Source organism: Cotesia typhae, unplaced genomic scaffold (assembly GCF_013202065.1).
Source record: "Cotesia typhae breed Kobodo isofemale line unplaced genomic scaffold, CoteBio_Ctyphae contig_23, whole genome shotgun sequence".
Lineage (NCBI taxonomy): Eukaryota > Metazoa > Arthropoda > Insecta > Hymenoptera > Braconidae > Cotesia > Cotesia typhae.
In genome coordinates, this window is record NW_027423729.1 from 1,891,274 (window position 1) to 1,915,641 (window position 24,368).

The 24,368-nt window shown below is 29.7% G+C and overlaps 1 protein-coding gene across 1 annotated transcript in view; it reads right to left on the reverse strand.

The window, feature by feature from the left end:
* Positions 1-2,770: 2,770 nt before the first annotated feature.
* Positions 2,771-24,368, reverse strand: part of Gfrl (Glial cell line-derived neurotrophic family receptor-like) — a 162,527-nt gene continuing 140,929 nt past the window's right edge. The window contains exons 11-17 of the mRNA XM_074239154.1: positions 24,126-24,331; positions 22,618-22,935; positions 21,786-21,850; positions 21,277-21,481; positions 20,530-20,675; positions 18,030-18,158; positions 2,771-3,037 (exon numbers count right to left, since the gene is read on the reverse strand). Coding sequence (XP_074095255.1) covers positions 2,771-3,037; positions 18,030-18,158; positions 20,530-20,675; positions 21,277-21,481; positions 21,786-21,850; positions 22,618-22,935; positions 24,126-24,331 — 1,336 coding nt within the window. The remainder of the gene's footprint in view (positions 3,038-18,029; positions 18,159-20,529; positions 20,676-21,276; positions 21,482-21,785; positions 21,851-22,617; positions 22,936-24,125; positions 24,332-24,368) is intronic.

The following is a 24,368-nucleotide window of genomic DNA, read 5'->3' on the forward strand; positions in this document are numbered from 1 at the left end:
TCAAAGTAACTAAATCACTTTTTAAACTTATATTGAAGTAAAAACAATTATTTGAATAGTTTTTTCTGGATTTTAATTTTGTAAAAATTTCTCTTCTTTTAAAGATTTAAATTATTAGAATTTAATCAAATCAAAATTATTTTCTTTTTTTAGAAATAGAAGATTATATTGAGCCATTTCTTTAAAAATTTATTTCTTACATATCTGAGACAATATATTATGCCAAGTGACAAAAATTATTCCTGTATCAGAAAGAAAAAATCGATATTACTCTGAGTAACTGGTTCACTTTTAAATAAAAGTTCAACCGTATAAATTTGTCTTCCTGAAAATTTTAGATTGATCAAGAATAACATACTGAGACATGAAATATTACCAATTATTCCGAATCTAAATGTAATATGTACAGTGACATAGATTTCATGAAATGTAATATTAATTAAAGGTTTCTAATAAATTATAAACTTATATTTAAAAAGTATATAATTAAAATATATCGATACTTACGTAGTAAGGTATTTATTTGATTTTCATAGAATTTTTCACAGGAGCTTTGTTTGGGTACTTCTGGTCAAATTTTGAAATTTCAGCGGAAATGTCCAATCAAAACTCCTCTTAAAAAATTCTCTGAAAATCAAATAAATCCCTTAGGATCAAAATTTTTCAGGAAATGCCAAAAGGCAACTCCTATTAAAAGCGGAACTTAAAATTCCAATTTTAAAAGGTCAATTACTGAAGTTACATTTTGGTACACCCTAAAAAAAATATTTATCGCATAAAAATACAAGCCAAAACAACTATATGACATCATATATATGTTTTCATGTATTATTATGTTATAAACAAATACTAAGCCATATATTTCCGACGTAAATCATCTTTTCATACTGGTAGTAATAACAATAATCCCATTAATACCCCTGATTAGCAGTAATAACGGTCAATATGAAACAATAACCTTTTCTCCGCCCAGAAATATTTTCCACGTAGACAGATCCCATAAATTAAATTTTAATTCTTTAAAAAAAAATCAGCTGCACATGATACATAACCCGAGAAAATATTTATTTAGCCACGGTCATTATGCACTTATATTTACCACATAATACGGTGGCGGTAAAATAGAATGAGATAATATTTGTGAGCTTGACAAATATGTTCACCTTTAACCGTTACAAGTGCCCAAACATTACGCATGATAGATTGCGAACGCACCCACGCATGCGCATGGATACGAAACGCCATCTCTCTCTATTCGCCCTAAACACATAAATGATTGTATCTACCTGTATCTATTCAGCCTATCTTCAGTGGTATTGGTATGTAGAGCAACGAGAAAGAGAGAAGTGTTATGTAGTGTGTATATGCTCGTTATCCGGCCCTACCGCGTGACATGCTCTCGCTGTATCATAAACTCGCTACATTATTGCTTTTCCGATAACCACGTCATACTTGGTACTCTGGCTCACGGTCGTACGTCTTGACTTAATATAACTCTCTAGATCATACTTATATGTCCTATGAATGTCTCAGGCTGACCAATTCATCTCCACTCGGAGGTTTTTTCGTTTATCCGTGTCGAGGTCACGATCTTTTTTTTTTTTTTGCTTTTTTAACTCGCCAGCCAAGGGCTTTTTTGGCTTTAACAATCAAAACGTGACTTGTGGCATAGTGCGCTATTAATTTTGTCGTGAATTAAATAATAAAATCATTTTTCTATTTAAATTTTGACATGTTACATTTTGATTGTTAGATTGTCATTAATCTTCCATAATTTAAAAATATTGGACACACTAAAAATACTTTTTCCGTACAAAGCAAAAATTTCCACAATTTTTTAAAGTGAAAAAAAAAACTATGAAAAAATTATGGAAGCTTTGTGAAAAAAGGAAAAAGTGTTTTGATATTAAATAAAAAAATGACCGTGAGGCAGTATTAAGTATTGAGTGTCAACAGTTCTATTAAAATTATTTACCTCAACTATTTCTAACGGTAGTAAAATTTACAACTATTATCGTGGACATGTACACCTGACAATTTATATCAAATAGTCATTCGATTAAATTGACATATTTATCATACAATTGCTTCCACGTCACTTACATATTCATTTTTTTTATTATCCTTCATTTGTTTATTGATCGGTAGAAACGCTGCCTAAATGCTTTTTCTCCCCTATTTATTTTATTATTAAGGTTTAAGAGTTATTTATTATTTTAGTAAGCCGTGTCTCTATTTAGTAGTTTACACATTAGAAACTTTACATTATCATTCGTTTATTTGTCTTAGCAACTCGACGTCACGTAGCAAAAACATCATTTAAAATTTATTCATAATTTAATTTCAAAAATTTCGGGTATGTACAATTTTAAAGGACATTTTTGGCTGTAAATAAATTTTTAATAAATAATCAATAATTAAAATTTTTTAATTTTTGGTTGGAGTAAAAATTTGTGAAAATATTTTTTATCTTTCTGATAATCAATAAACTAAAAGCTTTTTGAAATATAAAGAAAAAAAAAGGAATATGACGACGAGTTGACATTTATTCTTTCGATCCCTACGATAATTGACAGACACACGTAGCAAATAATATTGAACTTTATACATTAAATAAATACTAAAAATTGCTCCTCAAGCTTTGTTGTACACATTCGTAGACAAGAGTGATTTTCATAGAGAGGATGGACCTCCTGTTGCGTTGGTTTTATATATATATATATATTTATCTCAACGCTTATATATATAGCGGGGGCTGTTACGTTCTCTGTCACGAAGTTAAGTAACTATTGATATTATTGTTATCGTTATTAAAAGTCGTTAATAATAAAGAATTAATGAGTGTTGTTGTTAGTAAAATAAATATTAATTGTAATAGAGACGTTTTTATTACAATAGCTGTTGCTCCGCTGCCTTGAGGCAGTTTAACCTCAACTTCGGCCATTTTGAAGATGGATAGAAGTGGATGAGTGTGGACTTCTTGGTGCTTGTTGTTTATTTTATCACTTAAGTCCTGGAGAATTGCACCGCATTCCTCCTGAAAGTTATACATTTTAATTATATTAATATTAAAATTAAAATTAATAATAATATTCATTTGATAAACTTTATACTTTAATTAATATAAATTTATGATTCAACTCTTTAATTGTAAAATATTTAATTAAATAATTATAAATGTATAATTTTTACTTTTCAGCAAAATATGAAAAAAAAAATAATAACAATTCTAAAGTCGAAGAGAATTATTTCTGCCGGAAATTAAAGATTCAACGAGCCGTAGGTAATTCTGGGTAACAGACTCGAGAAACAAGAAAAAGCAAGGAACGAGGAATGAAGAACGGAGAATGAGAGGGGACAAATCATAGAGGAGAAATTTTAGTTGGATAGACGGAACGGAACCCAGTAATAATGAAAATCGATGCTGGTATGCGTTTGATAACCGGCGACTGTGCGTTGTCATTAACTTCAACTATGCATTCACTGAATTCCGATTTCATTTCATTTATTCCCGATCTGTTAGCTCATTAACTATATTGCTCGTTATGAGTTATGGATTATGATCAATTGTTAATTTTCCAGTCAATAGAATGTTTATTTTATTTAGATATTTTATTGATATTATTCAGGGGCATATTTGCCGATTTTATGGTACACTATTTGAAACTCTATGATTTCATGACTTAATTAAACTAATATATATCAATTTATCAAATGTTAATAATGTTTTAAATAATAATAATAACAGAATAACGAAAATTTAGTCTCTGGCGAATTTAAATGATAAAATAAATTTTTTAAGTGGAATTTTTGTAGCTAAATTCAGAATCATCAAAAAGGTCGTGACCTAAATCTGTGCTTTCTTACGATTTTATATATTCTTTGCAAATAGTTAATTTTTATATAAAGATTTTAGAGTAGTTTTAAATAATTTCTTGGCTCTGTAAGTTATATCCGTGACATTTTTCATTAATTTCTAAGTAAATAATTTTTGTCATAGCAATATTATTTTTTTAATTTATTTTCAAAGCATACTGAGTACATATTGATTAAAAATATCGAAAAATCATCAAGCCAAGTTATTTTCATTCATAATTATAAAAATTCTTGACACCCTCATTGTGATTTTTATGTTCTAAATAATTTATTAATTTTTTTGAAGTAAAAAAATTTTTTTACCGAGCTTCATTTATTTATTTGACAAATAAAATGGATATTAAAATAAAAAATTATTCGGTAGATGCACTTGGCAATTAATTTTTCATATTTACCTCCCGACAAATTTAATCGGTGTGGAAAATTCTAAAACTTGTTCAGTATCTCTCTAGAGATCTAGTATTTTCGTAGAATTAAATAGTCGTAAAAAAGTTCAAGAGTTATAAATATATTTTTTTTCTTTATTCAATTTATCAATCAATTAATGAATTTGTTTGTTTTTTATTATTTTCTCTATTTATATTTATCATTTTTTTTTACTATTTTCTCACAATAATTAAATACGTCAGCGTCGAAAAATAAAAATAAAGATACACATATATATGTGGCTGTCAATTCGGCGGTTGAATTGCCGGCGTATGTTTTGGTACAATTGAATCGAGCGATCGTCCTGGTATAGGATGAAAACTATATGGCACGGTACGGGAGCCCACTAATAACCAGCTCGCGCTTTCACTCTATCAGCAGGACTCATAGACACACACACACAAATGAACATGCGCAAATATACACACTGACGTGAGCCCGCCGAAAACCAACCCGGGATAATAATTCATTTTACATATCGCCCGTGCTAATTGTACCCAGCTTTGGTCTTCTCACCGGATGCTGGGAATTATCCTACCCCTTTTGTCTCACAGCCCCTCTCCTCCTTCTCCACAAACACTCCTCTTCCCCATAATCCTGGACCGCATTTTGATCTCATTTCTCATGGTGAAATCCTCTGTTTGCGGTTTTTATTTTTCACACACCGAAAATTAATACTTTTTTGTTTATTTCAACGTACCGTCTACCAACTACCGACTTACTTTCACGTTTCGATCAAATTTTTATTATTTTTTAATCCTCGAATTATTAAATTCTCGTATTTATTGTATAATTTCAATTTAAATCCCGTAATACTAAAAATAATTATCCTCTACGAAATTAATTAATTTTATCTGCACTCTGGTTCCTGCTATTTTGAATCCGGAATAATAGATTTTTTGCTTAAATAATTTAATTAAATATCCTATTTGTATGCAAGCTAACTTGCGATCTTTTATACCCTTAAAAGTTTCACGAGATGACCGTGGGTGGACGTTAAAGCTTGTGAAATTATTATGGTATTTTATTGCCAAATAACTAATTAAGGGGGTCAACGCTGCAAATGAGCTCGTTATACTTGAATAGTTATTTTTATTAGCTATTTTTATATTTTTATTTTTTTAAGACCGTAAATTAAACCGTATTTTTCGATAGAAATGAATAATTATTAATTTTAAAAGTATTTTATTTTCATGGAAGTTTTTCCGAAAAGTATACATTTTTTTTACTCCAGTTTTTTTTTTTAATAAAATCAATACATTTTCTAGTGGACTGTAAAGGATGGACAAATATACTGCACAAATTAAAAAATATTTTTCAATGCATGATATTTAATCAATAATTCGTCTAATTAATTATTATCTCTTTAACTTGGATTATTAAAAGAGATTTTAATTTTTTTAAAAGATTTTAAACAATTTTTATTTCTAAAATTATAAATAAAAGTTTCATCTCATTAACCCAATAACCTATACAGCAAGAAATAATTATAAAACCTTCTTATTAATGCATCCATACACTACCAAAAATTTACCAACAAATATTTCAATCTACTTCTCGGTATATCGACGTAAAGCGAAATAGAAGTGAGTGCTTCAGCTAGCAGAAGTGACGTTTTACATTACAAGGTAAATATTAGATAAACGCATCGATAAAAGCAGTAATCATTCTCCCGGTAATTATGACCATCATTTAGGTAGCGAGAGGCCGGGAGACTGGATGTGAATCTCTTATTAATGATAGGTTAATTGGATCGCCCGAGGCGGGTAGAAAAGGGAAGGCAAGGAGCTCTGGAGCAGAGTTTGAGCAACCAGCAAGACCGATGATAGCTTAACCAGACATTCCCATATACCTCCATCTCGTTCTCTCTTTCGATGCTATCCATCCTCATTTTCAGGCGCCCATCGAGCTACTCTGCTCCTATCCTATTCCTCCGTCATCCATCCATTTCCATAGTCAATTGTCGTGCGGTTGGATAAACGGCCGAGCTGATCGACCATCCGATTCATCCAATGACCTCTGGTCATATCGATCGCGTATAATAATCGCCCAATATTCTATCAATATTATTACTATTGTTGTTGTGGTGTCTATTTATCTCACCAGAGTTTCAATTAATTACATCTCAATTGAGAGGCATGATGAATCACAAGCTCGAAGTTCAATTTTGGATTTTTATTTTTTTTTAATTATTTTTGATTTTTTTTTAAATAAAAGTTTTGTTCTAACTTTTGACATTTTTCAGTGGATAAAAAATGAAAGTTTACGTGGGAAATGTGTCAACTTTTTGTAAAGCTTCATTAAAGTTTTACTTTTGCTTGTCTTCGCAATGTAACTTTCACCGAATTTTGGTTTGACATCACGTTGCTCGTGGAGAAAAAATGATAACATAACAACAATCACGAAAAAGGGAGGGATTTTTTATCGCATAAGAAAATGAAAATGAAGGAAAGTAAATAAAATTTTTTTGTGTCGTGCTGAACGATCGAGCACGATCCAGCGTGAAAACGCGAATATGTAAAATGAGAAATTTTTAATTTTTTAAAAAATAATAAACTAATCAACTGTTTGGCCGAATAACCTTATAAGGGATACAAAAACAATTCGATTGGCATATAACAATCATTAAAAATAAATTTATCGACCCGTAATTTAAATTCCATATTTTTTAAAAATAAAATTTTAAATTTAAAATGAAAAATATAAAATAAATAAGCATAAGTAATCAATAAAAAGTTAAAATAGAAAAGTTAACTCGCTTGGATTACGATTAGTGGAATTTAAGATTAAGATCGTGCTCAAATCTCGAGGCTTTCGTGAGCACTAAAAACGACATAAAAACGTTATTCACGAAGTATAAGAAAAAAAAATATAATAATAATGCCAAATAATAAGAAAGGGCAAAAGCGATTGAAGGAGGGGTTCATTTACATTGCGTGACAAGGCATTCTCTGTAGGCCCGGACGTCTTTTACGTGTTAAAATCCCCCTTATACTCATAAGCCAACTTGTGCGTCGCATGTCATTCTTAGACTTTATTATAATAATATTTTCTCTATTTTTTTTTGTCCATTTTATTTCCTGTTATTTTTTTTTCTTTTAATATTTTTTGCTCGGTTGATTCTACTTTAAATTTCATTTTTTTTTTAAATATGAGCGACAGTCTGTGTCGTTATTGATCAAGTAGAGGGCATGTATAAGTACCGAGGCACGGTATAATTTCGACCGAGAAACTAGCCTGTTCTTTTGTCGCTAAATTACTTTTAAGTCATTTCTCCGTACAGTCGTATTTTATTTCTTCTTTAGAATTTATGTATGCAGTTTATTGTTTCTGATTGAGCAAAAATGCGGCCGGAATTATTAAGATTAGATCTTAGTTCAAGAATTTCGAAGCTGGAAAATTTTTAATGCAACTAAACAAATTTTATTGGTGCAAAAAATTTTTTTTTTATCTAGTAACTCCTACAAATTAATTTACTTATTAATTTTCTAAAGAAATTCGTAATTTATTCTGGTTATGAATAGCACGTTTGTTACCAAATGATATTGAATTAAAAACAAATAACTTTTGTGCCTGGAGTCAATTGACGAAAGCAATTAATTGTGGACAGACGGAAATTAGTTTGATAGTTCATTGACTTGGTTAATTGGAACAAAAAAATAAAAGAAAAACTTTCAATGCGTATCAATTAATTTAGGTTCAACTATTGTAATAAAAATCGATATTTATTTCGTTGATTTTCTTTGCAATGCTACTGTACCGAAAAACTTCGTTCGGATCCTTGACCCTGCAGAAGGGCAAATTTATTTGGACTTCTTTGTCTTTGATGTTCGACGTCCGACGAGTATACTTCTAACCTCTTGGCATTGATTTCTATCATTCGATAATGTTTAGTTGACAGCCGAATAATCATATTTTTCAGAGCGTAAAATATTTCACAAAGCTTTCAATATTTTTTGATTTATTCTCGTTTATTTTCACAAAAATATTTTATGTAGTAAAGTTGATTAAAAAATATTTCTAAAGCGAATTTAATGAACAATATTACTTAAAGTTCAATAAATTTATCGACTTTGATCTTTGAGAAGTAAAATTAAATTTAAAGACTGAGCATTCTATTTTCTTATTAATACATTTCTCTGATTAATTTGATTTTATTTAATAGATCAGAAATCTGCAATAAATAATTTTAATAAAAAAATTACAGCTCAGTTTTATTGACGAAGAAATAGAAATAATTGTAACCAAACAATTACACCGTGAATCGATACTTCTACTTGGATAATTATCATGTTTATTCAATTCCACCAACAGTTTAATAAATAATAACTTTGAATCAATAAGACGGTAATAAAAGGAAAACATTTCATTCACAGTAACGCAGTAGTAACAGTAATTGTGTTATCAGACAAAATACCTCGAGCATGTACGCGAGCATTTAGAATAAATAATAAATTTCGTAATATCAGTCATACACTTCTTGTATTATTCATCGTGCTATCTACTTTACTTCTTACCAGTTCATGTAAATTTATTTTACCTCTACATTGCTTTAGTGAAATCAATTATTAGTTCTTGTTCGTCGAATAACTATACACCGTTTTTTTTTTTTTTAAACAATAAATGTTAATACATTATTAATTAAAGAAGTGTTCGTGAAAAAGTTTTTTTATATGGACTGACTTTTCTCTACATATAGCTTAATTAAAAAATTGCAGATGGCCATATATGGTCTGATTTTGCTATATATAATTTTTGATATGTCTTGAGACGTTTATAAATGACGGAATATAAAAATTAGCCATATCGGGGCTAAACTTGGCGAAAAAATAAAAAATATTTACACAGTAAAAAATTTTGCGTCATTGCGTCAAAAAATTTAGTGTTAAAAATTTTTTTGATAAATATTTAACACTTTTTTGTGTTAATTTAACACATTAAATATTAAAATCACACATAAAAGTTTTAAATATTTAAAGACTCCTTTAAAAGTTATGACCATATATGTTACATCAGAGAATTATCGATAAAAAATTAATGGGTGAAAAAAAAATTTATATAGGTACTAACAGTAATTTCAGTAAGTTTGGAGCCCTCATCTAGATTACACGGTGGAGAATAGCGTTTGAAAATGCGACTAACTGGTACTAATACTATACAAAATGAAGCAGAGTAAGACAGGTGCCTGTGTGTGTTATGCCAAGGGAATTAATTTTCATGCCGGTAATGAGAAATTCAGGAGAAGTTAGCGGTGTTGAGCAAAAGAGAGAGAAAAGGGATAGAAATAAAAGGAATTAGAGGAATAGAAAGTGAACATAAAGTACTAACGGGCATCCCCCTGTGGGTCAGAACAGAAATCGGCGAGTCGTCGATTCTCAACGGGGAAATGAGGAATTTTAATAACGTCCCAAGCACGTAGGCAAATGTCGATAAAATAAGTAGCATGAGAAAACTTTTGTAGAGTAATGTTGAGAGAAAAAGTATGTTTGCTGGTTTGGATAAGGGGACCGGGGTAAAATTAGGACATTAAAAAAATATTCCGAGTAAATGGATTTAAACCGGGGAATTACTTTGTTCTGAATTTAACTTTTGGATATAATGGCTTATATATTCTCTTGTTGCCTAGCTATTCCTTTTAATACGCAGTAATTAAATTCAGACTGACAAATCGAACTGAGGATACAGTTCAACAATTTCTATGAAAACACGAACAGTTAATTTAAATAAATAGAATAAAATAAATATTTTAATATAAAAGATTATTTGCATCATTTTCATTAAGATATAACATTTAATGAGTATGGAAACGTCACAAGTTATCGTATATGCATGAAGATCTACGCTTTTGTATTCTAGCTGGCTTGCGGTAACGTCTTTACAGTAAATATTAAACGTGAAAACTGAATGCGAGTATCATATAATGATGATGATAATAATAGCAGAAATTGAAGCGAGACAGAAACAAGCCTATCGAAGATCTTGTCACCTCGAGTCTGAATTAATGAAACAGAATATCGTTGTCATTATGGAAATTTTAAATTCAACTACTCGATTCGAGAGACTTTGTAATGAATTTTTTTAAACAACCTGACCAATTAATTCCATTCAATACTCATTTTTTTTTACTTCTTTTATTCATTCTTTACTTTGTTAAGTAGTTGGCTCAATCATTACGTCAGACTATTTTTTTCTTTATTTCTCTTTTACTACGATTCTTTTATACTCGAGTATTCTGTTATCTAAATACTCAGTACAAATGAATTCATTGTTCTATAAATTGTATAAATCACTTTTATTCTATCGGAATTTTTTTTTCGATCATAATATTTTCTTTATAAATAATTATTTTATCGATAAAGACAACAATCTGTACTGATATATGAAGAGACTTTATTTTTATTGTCAAACTGACAAAATAATTAAACCAATAGAAATTTAATTAATGTGATAAAGTAGATTTTTTTTTAAAGAAATGTTTTAACATTATAATATTTTGTTGACTGAAAATGTTTCTTTTATAATTTTATTTAAGTAAGGAAAACGTAATAATTATATTATTTATTGACTCATTTGATATTTTTTAAGTTCAAAAAAAGAATTAATGTATTTAAGCATCAAATTCTTATCTAGAGTCTTGATGGAAAATTGCAACGAATTAATAGTAATAAAATACCACGGATGGAATAAATTATAAGAATTTTATTGACTACAATATAATGAAAGGAACCAAGTCACTGAAACAAGCTATTAAAGCACTGGAGTTTGCTCAAAACAAATAGATTCGCGCGTTCAAGCATAAATCGAGATTTCCGGAGCGTGCTGACTGCGCACGTTTAGTATTCGAGGGTTCCTAGTAGCAGTCGCGGTTCCGGTATACGTCGGCCATCAAAGAAAGCTTTAATTCCCGCGAGGAGAGCTTTAGCTGTTTAAGAAAATAGTCTGATGCATCGTCAAGCCCCAATGAATTGCTTTAGGAACTGGACGTGTAAATAGCGAGCCCCTGGTCGTGCGCCAGGTAAAACTTATGCTCTATCTATACATTTATTTTCGCTACTAACCACATGAATTCTGTACTAGCCGTCGAGAGCTCTTGGCTAGGATAAATATACACGCGCAGGTGTTCCACATAGATAGGTACCATTGGCACAATGCCAATAAAAGCACCCCATTGCCGCGACTAAAGTATCGATTTTGGGTATGCGACTTTTCATCGTATTTCCCTAACGCCAAGACTTTACTGCAATCGTTTGTCTTTTCGCTCTCTTTACCCTTTTTTATACTTGTTTTACTTTATATTAAAGATCTGTTTGTATAAAGGAAACTACCAACCTACAGCCTTAGAAAAATGAGCGAATAAATTTTTTATTTGTGTAAAAAAGGTGTGGGTGTATTTAAGTATTATTGAATTTAATAAAAGAAGATTTTTTACTGTAAATTTACGCTTTAAAAAAATTTTTGTAAATCTAGTTTTACAAATTAAGATACAGACTCATGCAGATATATTTAAAATAATCTAAATAATTTTAAAGTTCCGATCAAAAGTCACATAAAAAAAAAATTTTTTTTTCTTGTAAAAAATTTAATTTTATGTGAAATTAAATTTCAAAATTTTTTTTTTAGTTCGATTAATAAGTGTCACGAGTGTTGATCAATACACGTCATAAGCACCTCAATTTTTTATGTAAATAATTAATCGCAAAAATTACATCGTTAAAAATTAAGGTCACACAATATTTTTGCCACGAAATATCTCGTGACTGTTAGCATTTCGATTACATAAATACAATCATAACAATATCATTAAAGTGCTGTAAAAAATTATGAAACACATAAAATCAAGCAAACCTAAAAAAAACAACAATGGAAAAATAATGAATTTAGAAAACTAAAATCACGCGATTACATAACTTTTTAAAAGAGTTTGTTACTTGAAAAGAAGTAAGCTTGGGGTGCTCGAAGATAGAACACTCGGAAAAACGTTAGATAAGCAGTACACTAAATTATCAAAAGAAGCTCTTAGCCCGTAGTGGCGTTCACTCTGAAAAGAGACTCAGAGAGTGAGAGTGAGAGTGAAAGAGGGGCAATAACGTTAGTTTCGCTGAAAGACGAGGATCGTGGGGTGAAGTAACGGTGCCCATTCTTCAACTATACGAACCCCCGTACATGCTACTGCGGTTAAGTCTTTCCAAGGATAAGATATATATTGTAAGAGTGTTCCTTATCTAGGTCGCAAAAGTCTACAGGAATATTCTCACCCAGAAATCGATTAATCGATCATCAAAAAATTACGGAACTGCTGTTTTTTTATCGTCATCTTCCTTCACACCAGTGGATAAAATATTAAGAGCACGATCTCTATCGCGCTCTGGAAAATCGTTTTTACGAGAAAAGCTATGGAGATAGTTCATTTGAATGTTATGATTATCATCGTCACGCCTTATCTAAAAGAGAAATCATGGAAATTTCGCGGTATCATAATTTTGTTGAGCTTTTCAAATTTTCAATTTTTAGTAAAAATAAATTGTATCGGTGGTTGAAGTTTATTGATTTAATAAAAAAATTTATAGTATTCCAATCCAAAACTTGGAAAATTTTGTGTTTGACTAATTTTTTTTTCTAAATTTATTATTTCAATTTACAACACATTTATGTAGAATAAAAGCTAACAGTTAATAGCAACAAACAATTACGAATGTCAATAAAATACATCCTTAGAAATAATACTAATCTAACTCCATAAACTTTTGTTATAATCATAATTGTACAAAACTTTGTTAGAATTAATTATTATTCGTTAATAACTGATCACTGACATGCATGTTTTATTGAAAGCCTTTGTTTAGCTCGGATAATCAGCACTCAGCTTCGTCTGGATTGTCTGATATAACTCATTCAATGCCACACAATATACAAGAAATGTTTTAGACAATATTCTAGAAATCTGGGTCAGAAATTGAACTTTGTAAATTTTTTACAATTTAAAAATTTTTAAAAACTGATTCATAAAACCGTGTATTTTTGCCGGGAGGTCGCTGAAACAACAAAAGGTTTAACGACAGTAATAATTTTCTTCAATGAAGTTAGGTTAGTTATTTAAGTGAGTACAAGTTAAAACTTGAAACTTTTTTACGCACTGAAGATCCCTTTGATCCCGTTTTATTATTAGTACAAGAAGTGTATACCCGCACAAGCTTTGGAAAAGCTCAGAAGTTGTTGAGGATAGACGTAAAACAGAGTTGGGTTGCTACAACTACTATTCGGCGCATGGTTCTCCAAATTTAACGGACCCTGACCTCTCCTCCCGGGGAAGCCTTCATCTCCTCAAGGGGAAGCTTAATCCCAGCGTGGCAGTTTCTCAGAATCTTGAAATTACAGTGTTGGACTTTCTGAGAAGTCTAAATCGATTTTTTGTTAACTCGAAACTTTAAAAGCTATGAGACTCTTAGACAAAGCTAAGACTACCCATACTGTACCCATCTCATCCCCCTATCTCATTTCAGGAGACTACACCGCTATATCTACCCCCTTACTTCCTATTCCTCCTACTCCTCTATATTTAGTTAACTTGCACCATACCAGCACAAACACACTAACTTCTATTCGGTTAGTATAGTACAAATACAACTATACTACTTGAGTTCGGGATTTATAACACGAGCGTGACTCTATCGAATTATCGACTCAACATAATAACCTCTGTATCGTTGATATAATTCTCTCAAATATTAATTAATATGATATTCATTTCGTCATAAACTTTTTTATAACTTAATTGAAGAATTTAGCTAAATATTTACTTATTTATTTATTTATTTATTATTCACATTTAATAATTGAATAATTCGTTTCCAAAGAAATGAATTAATTAACTATTAAAAAATTCTTCAATCAGTGTACCAGGAAAATTACATTTCATCGAGTTAATTTATTCTGTATACTTTTTTCCACTGTACGTATTTTAATTTTAATTATTTATTACACCGATCGATAGTTTTAGTAAACAACTGTAATTCCAATTAGTGTGTATACGCTCTAGGGTGGGTCAAAAAAATCGAATAATTTATTTTTGATTTTATACTCTGAAAAATAGGTTCGTAGACACCTAAAAAGAATTCTCTCCAAGTATAAGCTCTTAATTATAACGGGAAGGTCCTCCGCTTTGCGGGTTTCTATTTTTTTCGAATAATCAGATAAAAAAATTTATATCTCGCTTCCAACTGCTTGGAAAAATATTCCGTGGCATAGATTTTGTGAGAAATTGAATGCTTTACAAAAAAGGTCTCTTATGACTTTTTCAAAAACTCAACCGATTAAAAGATATTCATAGTTGAAGTTTGGCTATTTTAAGGAAAATATTCGTTTTTATTATGAATTTTATAAGTCGATGAAAAAAATTATTTCGGATTGCGGAACTCATGATTTTGTAGGAAATTTACTGCTCTACAAAAATGGTCTCTTATGATTTTTGATTAAGTGAAGCCGTTACGAGATATTCATCGTCAAACATTAACGAATATCAATATTTCCAGTTTTTGATCAATAATTCGATAAATTTTAATTTAAACTATGAGTTTCAGGAAAATTTACATAAATTTGAGTTTCGATCGATAAAGAAATGTTATAAACAATTTTTTTAATATTGTTTTCAGTCTTGAGCTTGTTTGATTGCATTAAAACAAGAAATTAGAGCATTTTTTTCGACATATAGCCAATGATTAGTTTAATTTGAAGTGAATGACATATTTCTTTGTCAAATTTAATATGAAAAGTATTGAATCAAGTGAGAAACAACCAGTATTTAACTTTTTTATAGATAAATTTTTTATTGAATTATCAATTGCAATATAATTGTCTATATTTTTAACATAACAGTACGCTATTACTATAAATAATTTCTTTTATTACAATTTGGGAATGTTTTTTGATGTTCTTTGACAACTTGTAATAAGTACTGGAATTGTTCTTCATTTTTGTCAAGCATTGATTATATTCACTGACTAATGCAACAGCTCGCTCTGCTGAATCATTGACAACTTTTAGTTGTTGAAAGTATTCTTTATTTTCGAGATAACTCTCATTAGTAGGCCATAATTCAACATCGACATCAAGAAAGTCATACGGTAGATCGAAGATTTTGAAAAGATTTAATGACTTTTTAGACACAAAGTCACTCAGAGTTCTCTGCGCCAATGAATTCAAATCTTTTTAGCAATTACAAATCTTTTAGCTTTAGAATCTGTACCTTCACGAGTATTAACAGCTTCAACAATACGTTTTTTTACTTCTAATGGAACGCCATCGTCAAACAGTGATAAAATGGCAAGTTCATCGCTCAAATACCATAAGTGCGAAATCATTTTTTCACACGTAGCTGAAGAAATCAAAGGATTGATATGTTTGTACTCCAATAAATTTTTCATAAACTGCAAGTCATGATAAGCAGCAGTTGTTGCAGAAGTTGATGAAAACCAAGCTTTTAAATACAATGTGACTATAAAAATACAGAAATGACGAAGACCATGCAATTCTTTCTGAGAGAGTTTGAATTCATCTCTGAATAGATACATTTTCAAACTATAAATGGCCTTAGCCATCCATCTAGCATGATGAACAGCACCAGGACGTTTGAAAGAAATCTTTTCTTGAGGCATTTCTCCAAGGAAAATCAATGATAATTCCAATAATTCTTTATCTAACTTATTATAACATTTCTTTATCGATCGAAACTCAAATTTATGTAAATTTTCCTGAAACTCATAGTTTAAATTAAAATTTATCGAATTATTGATCAAAAACTGGAAATATTGATATTCGTTAATGTTTGACGATGAATATCTCGTAACGGCTTCACTTAATCAAAAAATCATAAGAGACCATTTTTGTAGAGCAGTAAATTTCCTACAAAATCATGAGTTCCGCAATCCGAAATAATTTTTTTCATCGACTTATAAAATTCATAATAAAAACGAATATTTTCCTTAAAATAGCCAAACTTCAACTATGAATATCTTTTAATCGGTTGAGTTTTTGAAAAAGTCATAAGAGACCTTTTTTGTAAAGCATTCAATTTCTCACAAAATCTATGCCACGGAATATTTTTCCAAGCAGTTGGAAGCGAGATATAAATTTTTTTATCTGATTATTCGAAAAAAATAGAAACCCGCAAAGCGGAGGACCTTCCCGTTATAATTAAGAGCTTATACTTGGAGAGAATTCTTTTTAGGTGTCTACGAACCTATTTTTCAGAGTATAAAATCAAAAATAAATTATTCGATTTTTTTGACCCACCCTAATACGCTCACATGTTGCTTGCTACAGTATAGAGGTTTTCGGTATACATTGACGTAGAGTCGTTTAGCCAATCCCAGTTGATTATCGGCGTGTATTCTATAGACCGGAATGTCACTTAATAATCCTAGTGTACTTTGTATGTTCAACAGACGGACTATTTCATATTTACGTTATCAAATTATTTTTTATCTATCAGTTAAAATATACAAGGTTAATTTCAGAAAATTTTTTTCTCAAGTTTTTTTTCGAGAACACTTAAATTTTTTTTTATCACTAAATATCTTTATGTCTGTACTGTATAATAATGAACCGATACCATAATTGACAAAAGAATCGTTATCGAAAATCAATTTATTTGAAACAACAACATAAAAGAGCCTGTCAATAAGAATAGAACGCAACTCAATCATTTAATTATTTTTAATTACAGCTAGAGAGTTAATTAGCCTTCATATTGGCTCTATTGAAATTGCTTTAAAATAATACGGTGTTTTTTAATGTTTAATTGTAAATTTTTCTGTAATAATTTAAAGTAGACGAAAAATAAAATTGTAGGAAAAATTACAACTGTCACATTGTAATCTAGGACCACACTCTATTATATATTCCATCGTAAAAATTAGAACGTTAATTACTTTTATACGCATTTTTGTAATGTAACAAGTCATCAATTTTAAAATGTAAAATTATGAAAGAGAAAATATTGAAGTGTGTTCCCGGAATACGATGTAATTTTTCCGACAATTTTTTTTTCTGTCTACAATATGACTATAGTCTATATGTGCAATGTGTCTATATATAGACATCTAGCGAAACGACCGTGACTTGAATGTTTCAACAACAGAAATATGAACATATATGCACGATCTATGATATTTATTCTAATCCCCACAGCATGGGCTCCCGTGAGTATGGCGCGTATTTATAGTTTGTTAAATATATTTTCAAAAATAATCGATTGAAATATCGAGGGAGAAAATGTGTATAGAATTTTGTAGGGTATATGCGTAGTAAAATAAACGGAAACCGCATGAATAGCTTCAATTATTCATATTTTGTGGCTCGTCACAAGCTCGCGTATACGAACAGTTGACTCTTTGATTAATTTCCATATCCAAACGATTTCATACCGATCGCTAGTGCCCCTCGATGAAATTTATTTTTAATCGCACTATAAATAAATATCATTTATATTTAATTAAATAATAAAATATAATTGTTTGATTTATCAAAACATATCGAACGCCATTTAATTCATAGACCCCCCAATCAAAAATATTATTAACGATTGAACAACATTTAATAGCGCTCTATTCGGTGATTCACCTCCAGGGTAAGGGTGGGGGTTTAATTAGTTGATTGGTAAACATAAAAAATGCTGAAAGTAATGGGATTGAACTGGATGGTAAAAAATTTATTGCTTTTGTTAACCTTACCTTGATGCGCAGCAGGTGCTGTAAGCTCTGTGCTTGACTGCTATTAGGTGGTGGATTATTTCCGCCGAGTCGCGCCACTGCTATTACATTCTCCTGTGTGACGTTGTATAAGAAGAGGGTACACATAGTCTGGAAAATAATACGTTTCCGTTAAATGTGACGCTAAAACAATTACATTGTTAATTTTTTTTTTATGAGATTTAATGAGATCCGCAAATTATTATCATTCTTGTTTACGATTAAAAAATTTGCTTATTTTTCATTGATACGATCTAAAAAAAGTGTGAAAAGTTTAAAGAGGCTGTGTCACAAAATATCTTAACAAATGATTCTATAAAAAATTGACAGCTGGTTTCAAAAACTAAAAAAAATTTCTACAAAAATCTGACTTGGTTTTTTCAAAAAAAAAATTTTTTTTCTCCTTTAAATGAACGTGAGCATTTTATTTATTTACTTCTGGTTATAAATTCTATAGAGATGCATTACACCTGTGCATAGAAACCAGAAAAAATACAAAATACAAAAAAAAAAAATTATGTATACATTTTACGAATCAAGTGTAAGAATTACAAATTTTAGGCGTTTTTTAATTAAAAAAAATTTTTTTCTTCTATATTTAAAAAATTTTAAATAATTATAATTAATAATGATAAATAACAGATTTTTGATACAACAAAGAGATTGACGTAAAATTTTATCATATCTGTATTATGTCTTCAATTTTTACTACTTCCGTATGCATAATATATAACCTCTGATCTCTGACGTATATTTCAATGACAAAAAGTTACATATAGACAGAAAATATGTGATCTTTATTGAAACATGTGTTGATTTACTTTTTTTCTACAACTTACTTTCTGATGGAAAATTTTCCAACATTTTTTTGATATGAAAAGTACATAAAATAAATTATTCGATTATTCTTATCATTTGTTAATTGAAGCTTTCTGATAGCAACTACAAGTGACAACGTAATCGTACCAAAAATGAAAGTATTAGTTTCTATTTTTGCAATTTGTTTTGTTGGGGTTTTAGTAAGTACTGGTGTACTTTAATTTTTTTTTATAATTAATTAATTCAAAGCTATTTTAATTTCGGATAAATTTTACTTTTGCAGGGTAACATAGCTGAGCCAGACTCGAATCACCGCGAAAACTTAAAACAATGTGTAGAGGAAAGTGGTGTTGATCAAAGTAATGAATAATTAAATAAACTACAGCATAAGTAAAAATATTAATTGAAAGACTAATTGATTATTTAAAACTTGCAGCTGCCGTTGATAAACTACAAGACAAAGTATGAGAAATGGATAACAAGAAACTTCAATGTTTCTCGAAATGTATGATGATAAAAATAGGAGCCGTAAGTAATAAATAGTTTAATTTTAAATAAATTTACTAAAGAATACATTAAAAAAAAATTGTAATTAGATAAATAATGATGGAACTTTAAACGAGGAAAACATTAAAAAAAAGATGTCCCATGAATTTCCAGAAGGAAAAGCTGATGAGGTGATGAAGAAGTGCAAGGACCCGAGTAAGTCTCAATTGAAGGAAAAATATTTTTTTTGAATCAAGTCATTTTTTATGATCAGTGTATTTTTATAAATTTTCTTAGGAAAAAAATAAGTCAAAAAAATAATTTGATTTTTTCAGAGGGTGCCGATGCATGTGAAAATTCTTTGCTAATGTTGAAGTGCTTTTTCGACAATACTGCTTTTACTATGCACAAAGATAACTAAAAATAATTTTTAATTTTTATTTTATTGTCTAATTTAAATTAATGTACTGTCTATTCTGCAGCAATGTTACTTAATGAAAAATAAACAAGAAATTATGATATACTTAGTGTTTTTGTTGAATATTGATGAACTGATAGCTTGTTTAAAATTGTAACATGAACAATCACTGAATTGTAAATTCAGTACTGATTTACAGAATTATTATCAGGAAAACCTAACTATCGTTGGATTAGACCATAAACATTGGCTGGCAGGAATATCAATAACTTGATATGCTCACAAAATATTGTACTTCAATGTTAGCGTGAGTAACTATCAAATTTCACGCTATGAATTATTAATAATTAAAATGATAGGATTTATTAAAATAATAATGCCTCGTGAATTAAATATAATGAAATAAATAAATAATGAAATTTAGTTTTCGCGGTAATTAAATGAATTTGTACATTTTCATATTTTAGTAGGAATAATTAATTACGTAACTGTTTGTTGTTAAATTTGTATTAAATTTTGTGCATGTTATTTATGCGGGGCATGATAATAATGAATAATTAAATAATTACATTAGTTATAGTCGACAATTAATTTTATATAGAATATAATTAAACTTATATTATTATTATTATTTTTAAATTATTTAATTCAGTGGTATTAAAATAATGAAAGCAGCTTAACTTATTTATGGAGTTTTTCAAATTTTTAAATAAAAAATTGATTATTACTATTATATAAAAGTAGTAAAATTATAAAAACCTTATTGTTGGCTTCTTCACGAATAAAGCTGTCAAGTGAGTTAACCGCGTCCAGCACAGTTAAATTATTGTAAGTTTTCATGAAATCCTCATCTGTTTCACTGTATCCAAGGAACATGAAGACTCCGTGAGGGATATTGTAAGTTTCTGTTTAAACACAAAGATGTTTGTTTGAACGTGACAAGAACAAGAAAGTTATACTTGTACAGTTAAAGTTTATCTATCAACTACGGTAATTGTTCAAACAGTATTTAAATTTAAGATAAATTTAACAATCTATTCCAAAATTTTCGTTTATCTTTGCGCGTTTAATCTGTCTATTTATATTAGATGTAAGATGATTAAATGGTGATAATTCATAAGTAACAATAACTATTACTACAAATACATTAATTGTAACCATTTATTACGCTTTTAGGTCACAGACTTTACTTTTATCTTACTAAATAACAATTATTACTTCAAATATTATTACAATAATAGGAAGAGAATTTTTTCATTAAAAGCGAAGAATAAATTGAAAAATATTGAGTTGGAAATCAAGCCGAGAATCGAACCCGAATCTCTCTGATCATATGTTAGGATCTACTACTGAAGCTACCGATTCTGTTATTATACATCGTATGCAATCGATCAAGTGATTTTAAGCTTTATTGTTGTTAAATTGATTGTTAAATTTTTTAAAATATTATTTTTATCTCTAATTATGACTCAAAATAATTAATGATAAAAAAGATTGCCTATTTACCAGGAGAAGGCCGCATACATATGAAGCGACCACTGTAACACAAGCAGCGCCCCCTGAAGGCCTGGTAGGCTGGCGCAGCATGATTGTAGAAAGCAAAGGGAGTTTTGCAAGGTGAAGGTTGAACGCAGATTGTGTTGCAGACAAGGGTTACACCCTCTCCACACTGACACAGGTCCGAACATTCGGGCTCGTTGTCGCGGTAGAGCTGAGAGTAAATTTTGTAAAATGAATGAATTATGTAAATTTTATATAAATACAATATTCTTTGTAGAGAATTAACATGGACGTTTGAGGCGTGCGTTTTTTGTATTTTTAAAAGTCTTTGTTAGATATTAAGCTGTGAAGAAAGAAAAAAATTGATCGTAAAAAATAGTTCAAACACAAGACACAAAAAATAAAAATGCCAATACTGCAAATGACATTTGATTTTTTCAAGGGGTTAAAGTAAAACAAAAATAAAAGGTAAAATAGATTTTTAGACCAAGTAAATTGCTTTTCAGTGTACTCACTCTTTTTCCTTTGCCCTCACGTATGTACTGATGATTTTGCCTCGGTCTTTGAAACACACAAAAACCTAAGAACATAAAGGTACAAAAAATGTATAAGCAAGCGAGCAAACAAACAAAAAATGTACATATAAATATACATGGTCTTTCACTTTTCTACGTCAATTCTCTTACTCGACTCAAACACACGTTCTATAACACTTTTAATGTTTCAGTAGAACTATTCCTATTTCTGTTTACTATCTTTCTTCCTCTCTATATATATTTTTCCAATTTCTGAGAGTGTTACTACGATTGAGTAGCTCTCGCGACATGCCTTTTGGCTTGGAAGTGATTCGCGTGACTGTCGAATGTCGCACCAACGATCAAAGTGTTAGCTAAGCCAGCCATGAATTTGAAAATAAAAATATATTCAAGGAATATTTTTGTTTTCTTTGTTCGGTGCTTAACGGTACAGCACCTAAACAGTTTACTTTGAATTTTTTTCGAGACTTTGATCTTTTCTATTTAAATTTTTTCAAATACTCGGTTCATAAATATTGGGTACCAATCACTGCCACTACGAGAGGTTGACTTTTTTTTGTATTTTTTTTTTTTTTACGAATACGTAAGTTAAGTAAAATTTAAGAGTTTGAAAATACTATTCAAAAATTTGGAGTATTTTTTCCAAGTATGACTCAGTACACTGAAAAAAAAAAACTCCCTGAACAGATGAATTTATTGAATTAATTATTTACTAACTGAAAATCTCAAAGGAGATTTTTTCTTGAATCAAGCAATATTTTCCGGCCTGTGTAATAAAAAAAAAAAAAAAAAAAGAAACCCATGAACTTACGTGGCGGAGGTGTACTTGTAGTAGTTGTCGAAGGAGTAGTAACAGCAGTAGTAGTACTAGTAGAGCCAGTTGTACTAATAATAACACTGCTACTAAAACTAAACTGATCTACATCATTCATCGTTGGCTGAGTCGTTGATTTTCTGTTGACTTCTGGAATAACATTATCCTCTTCAACGCTGTCAGTAATCAGCGGAGTGACTGCAAAAAATGTCGTCGACGTGCTCCAGGAGTCTGTAGACAGGGTCGTAATACTGGGTTTCGTACTGGAATGATGGTGATGTTTTTTCCGCGCATGGAAATCTTTCTGCGACTCGACTGTAATTGATTTAACAGGCAAGATTAATGTCGATATTGCGGCGAGTTGGTATTAAATAATACAAATATGGCAACAATGGGTCTCGTTCTGATGAAGGGAGATGAAAGAAAATATCAATGCATGACCTCGAGCAGCGTTTGTATACCCTCTCTGACAATAGGACACACGGGAAAATTGAATAGTGACTTGTGAACTGGATTTCCACTCGTCTTCTGCTCCATTCGGGCACTTACTTTGAGCATATACGAGGGAGTAGCAAAGGCAACCGAACCAATTTCTTGATATCTAAATTACTTATCTAGTCGGTTGAATACCAGTCACTGTGTACTCATGACTGAGTCTTACAACAAATAATAATCAATAATGTAATATACCTTCACGATCTTCATGTGCGCCTATTCATATGGGATAATTAAATAACTTTATTAATAGAAATAGAAGTCTATATATGTACTAATAGTGACTCGAACATTCAGAGACACGTTGAAGGACATTTTTAATTAAATAAATTTGCAATTTAATTGACATAAATGCTCGGATAAAAAAATTGGCTAAGTCTGATTAGGTTTTTTTTTAGAATGTTTTCTCGTAAAATTAATAGAAATTATTTGTGCTTTTTTTTTTTTTTAAATAGAATGAGTTAATTTTTATAGAATATGATTGAAGCTTAATTGGACGGAATAAAATATTGTATATCGAGACAATGTACAAAATAATCAATAAAATAATTTTAAATCGATTGAAAAATTAATTTGATCGAAGAAAATATTCGTTAAAACTTTATTAACTGTTAATAAATAATTTATTACATGCAATTTATCAATAATTACCAAATCGTTTATCGAACAAAATTTATTAACTATTAATAAATGTAATTTTTTCTTAAAAAAATATACATTGAAACTTGAAAAATAATTATTTACATTTAAAGACTAAATAAATTGTTTTCAAATAAATAAATTCATTAATAGCTAAAAAATTCTTTTAAATCAAAAGTTTTGCATTAAATAAAATTCACTGGAATTTTTTTTGAGTTTAAGAATTTTTCTGGCTAATTAAAAAAAATCTTCTTATTGATTTAAGATTTTTTCTTCTAGTTCAAATTAATTTTTCTATCACTCTAAACTCATTGCATCAGCACTTTGAAATTTTCGTTTTCTCAATCAATGAAATCGGGAAAAATACTCACCAACACAAGGATTAACCCAAAGTAATCTCTGCCATCCCAAACAATCATACAGCTGCGTAAGTTCAGTGCCCTTACAAGCGCAATTGGATCTCAGTTCCGTGCCAAGAATTCCTAGCATTGCTCTTCTGCAGTCAGCGGGCGGACCCGCGCATTTTTTCGTCACGCTATCCACGGCACAGCTCTGCTCGTAGTGCTCCAATTTATTTCTTTAAAAAATACACACCCAGCAAACAGTCATTAGTC